At 36.7% G+C, this 3,344-nt stretch overlaps 1 protein-coding gene across 2 annotated transcripts in view; it reads right to left on the reverse strand.

Moving 5' to 3' along the window:
• Positions 1-653: 653 nt before the first annotated feature.
• The window catches only part of DPYD (dihydropyrimidine dehydrogenase), a 707,946-nt gene continuing 705,255 nt past the window's right edge, over positions 654-3,344 (reverse strand). For both annotated transcript variants that reach the window (XM_006919549.3, XM_025038477.1), the window contains one exon: positions 654-2,072. In XM_006919549.3, coding sequence (XP_006919611.2) covers positions 1,902-2,072 — 171 coding nt within the window. In that variant the 3' untranslated portion in view covers positions 654-1,901. The remainder of the gene's footprint in view (positions 2,073-3,344) is intronic.

The raw sequence follows: 3,344 nt of genomic DNA on the forward strand, positions 1-3,344 counted from the left end.
AGGCATATATGCCCTGGATGTCTTTTCATAAAATTCCCAAAGGACTGATGAACTACCAGAGTAAAAATCTCTCATTATATTGAGAGAGGGGTAATACATTATGATGGCATCTACATGACCCTAGCAAATGTTTTTCTGGACAGCTTGAACTCTTTGCTAAGCTGTTACCAAGTCCAAAAGGTAAAATGCCCCCATGGTGACAAAAGCGAGTCAGTTTATTTGAGTCCTTAATATCTCCCAACTATCGAAGGAATAATATTAAGTGACATGGATGTTTTGTATAGTGAAGTTGGCACCTTCGATGGTAGGCTGCCATTTTCCATTTATCTCTGCCCGTGAGCCATCATAAAAAACCTGGCCCGTGCCCAGCGAAAGACACATTTGGCAGAGTAGAGTTGAACTCAATAGGGAAACCTGGACAAGAGGAACAAGAAGTAAAACATTTAAATAACTGCACTGCCATTACCCTCATTAGATCTCAGCTAGCATTATGTATACGTTTGAATGGAATTCACTGTAGAATTAACCCAAACTGCTCCACCTCAAAATCTAAATGGTTGACATGAGACTGTATTTACAAAAGAGGCAGCAAAAGATCATGTTGTTTAAAATACTTTATAACATTTTATTTGCTATTATTTAATCATGTAGATTTTTTTTGGTAAATGTTCATTTCTAAAAGTGTATAATAAAAACATTTTATTTTTCTAGATCTTGTATTTGTCATAGAAATGTGCCATAGATTGTTACTTAAAGACTTACGACTTATGAATTCATATGAAAATATGCTACAAATCAGAGATAAATGAATTTACATGGTGTTATTTGCTGATTATAAAAATAGAGAAATGCAAAAATATTATATGGCAATAACAGAAAAATATATTTTAAAATTCCATTTTGAAATTTAACATAAGCACTAAAATAAAGAGTAAAACTGTTTTTTGTTTTTTTTTGTTTTTTTTTTTTTGGTATATTTAACATACTGCCAATACTATATTTTTCATTCTTGAATAACGAAGCACATGACCCACTGCTGTATAATTCGGGCTTTGTTCAAACATTAATTGCTATAATCATGAAAGTTACTATTAAAAGCAGATAGAACAGATCCGTGCACAGCGAGAGTGGCTTTAACCAGAGCTCCATCCTAACATCTTATTTTGTTAGGAACATAGTTTAAATATTTAAGTAAGAACAGCATGTTGATTCATTGGTGGAGTCTGGACACCTGTCTCAGGCATGAGTGATATAAATGGTTACTGAATACTCTCGCTTTCTATATCCAGTAGCACAGTATCCAGCACCAAAAAGAAGCTATTTTAGTGAAAGGGCCTTTAAAAAGTTTTGCAAACCATCTTTGGCTTTCTTTTCCTGACACAGTAAAAAATTATTTGACTTTCTTCATTTGTGCTTTATGGAGCTAATTATATTTGCTTAGAAACAGTGTTAAAATTAAATGTAACTTTTAATTATAAAATGTTTCCTTGGAAACATTTTCTTGTATGCGAAATTGTACTTTGTTCTGAAATACTTAATTTTACTTGCAATTAGAAATCAAAGACAGAGCACAGCATAGGCAATTTGGAAATTGTTGCATTAATTGCCACAAAAAATTAATATTTTTCATAACAGACAACTGACAGTGAACATCCAATTAACGGTTACATAGTTATTTAACAACTATCCTCAGAAAAGAATGATTCTATTTTATAACCATTAATTAAATGGTCACTGGTAGCAGACATTTTTAAAATTTAGAAATTCATTTAGATACATTTTTATCTAGAAATTATATATTTGCTTTAATTTAGAAAGAGCTGAATGTAATAGTCACAATTAAAAAGATAAGCATATGTGGGTGACCTCAAAGTTCACAGCAACTGGTTTCACAAATCACCTTAACACACTGGATTCACAGCTAAGGGCAAGCCTCTCTTTGGTTCATAAGGTGTTGTCCTGGAAACCATTTTGATGCAGTCGATAATAGGGCAGACGCTCAGACACAGAGTACAGCCTGTACAAGCATCGGTAATGGTGGGCAGGTGGGTTTCGGGATCAAACTGTATAGCCTGCAAACAGAAATAAAGAGTATTGCTGCCCACGGGTCAGTAATGCCCCCGTGGTATCATCAACGCTTCCCTCCGCTCGGTAGAGCTGCACTTAGAGACGACTGCGCCCAACGCTGTGGTGCAGCTATAGCGACAGTTGAGCTGCTGGGGCGAAAGACAGAAAATAAATTCTTTTAAATTAGAAACACGATGTTAAAAAATCCCTGGAGGTATTTTTGTTGTGTTGTGTGAAGAAAATATTTCATAACATAGTCAGTCACTACCCAGTGTCCTTTGTTCTGAGCAGAGCTCAGGTCCTTCCAGTCCTACGAGGGCGGGGTGCCTGCTGCCTGCGGGGGGCGGGGTGCTTTCACACGTCTTTCTCTGTCTCCTCACACTCTTTGACAGTGGAGAGGTGTCACCATCAGATGGGGCAATAAATGCACGATTTCAAATTACATGTGTAGCTTTTAGAAGAAAGCAGTAGAAAAAAAAATTAAGAGCCAGCTTTGAGGGTTGAGAATTTCCAAGCCGATCGTAGGCATTGTTCCATCACAAAGGGGAAAAAGCTCTGAGCGATGGAGAGCGGGACCCCCGGCTTCCAGGCCCCTCCTGACGCATCTCAGCTGTGAGAACCAGGGTGGGGCCTCCACTCGGAAGTGAGTCACAGTCTATAGAAATTCGATCATTTCTTTCTCCCTCCCACCTCCCTCCCTTCTTTAAAAATAAGTGATACAACCTATAATAAAATATCTAATGTGAAATTTACAATTGAAATTTTTATTTTAAATCACGATGACCGTTTGCCCATTAAAGAGAAGCATTTCAATGATGGAAACAACTTTCAAGGATTTCCATCTAGGGGGACTTCAGGGCCACCATGTGGCGGCAAAGGGGACTAAGGGGGTGTGTCTCACAGTCTCCCTTGTAGACAGTACAGTGTACAAATTTGGAGTGTTGAGGTAGGGATTGAGGAAAATTACGAGGAACATGGAGTCCTCCTGCCTTCCAGATACTCCTTGAGGCCAGGTCTGCAAAGCTTACATTCTCAAATAATTACCCTATGCTGATTTTTCCCCCCTGTGTCATATACAATGTGTTATACTCCAATGAAAATGATTTTTTTTTGTTTAAAAGTCTCATCTCCCAAATGAAGCTATTATAACTAGAATTATTTCCTCTTTTATACACATAAAAATGAAAATGATCTTAAGAGTAAATTATATCAGACTGCTATATATATGTTTTATATATATATACATACATATATATATACATACACACACACACACA

The sequence above is a fragment of the Pteropus alecto genome, unplaced genomic scaffold, assembly GCF_000325575.1.
Source record: "Pteropus alecto unplaced genomic scaffold, ASM32557v1 scaffold106, whole genome shotgun sequence".
Lineage (NCBI taxonomy): Eukaryota > Metazoa > Chordata > Mammalia > Chiroptera > Pteropodidae > Pteropus > Pteropus alecto.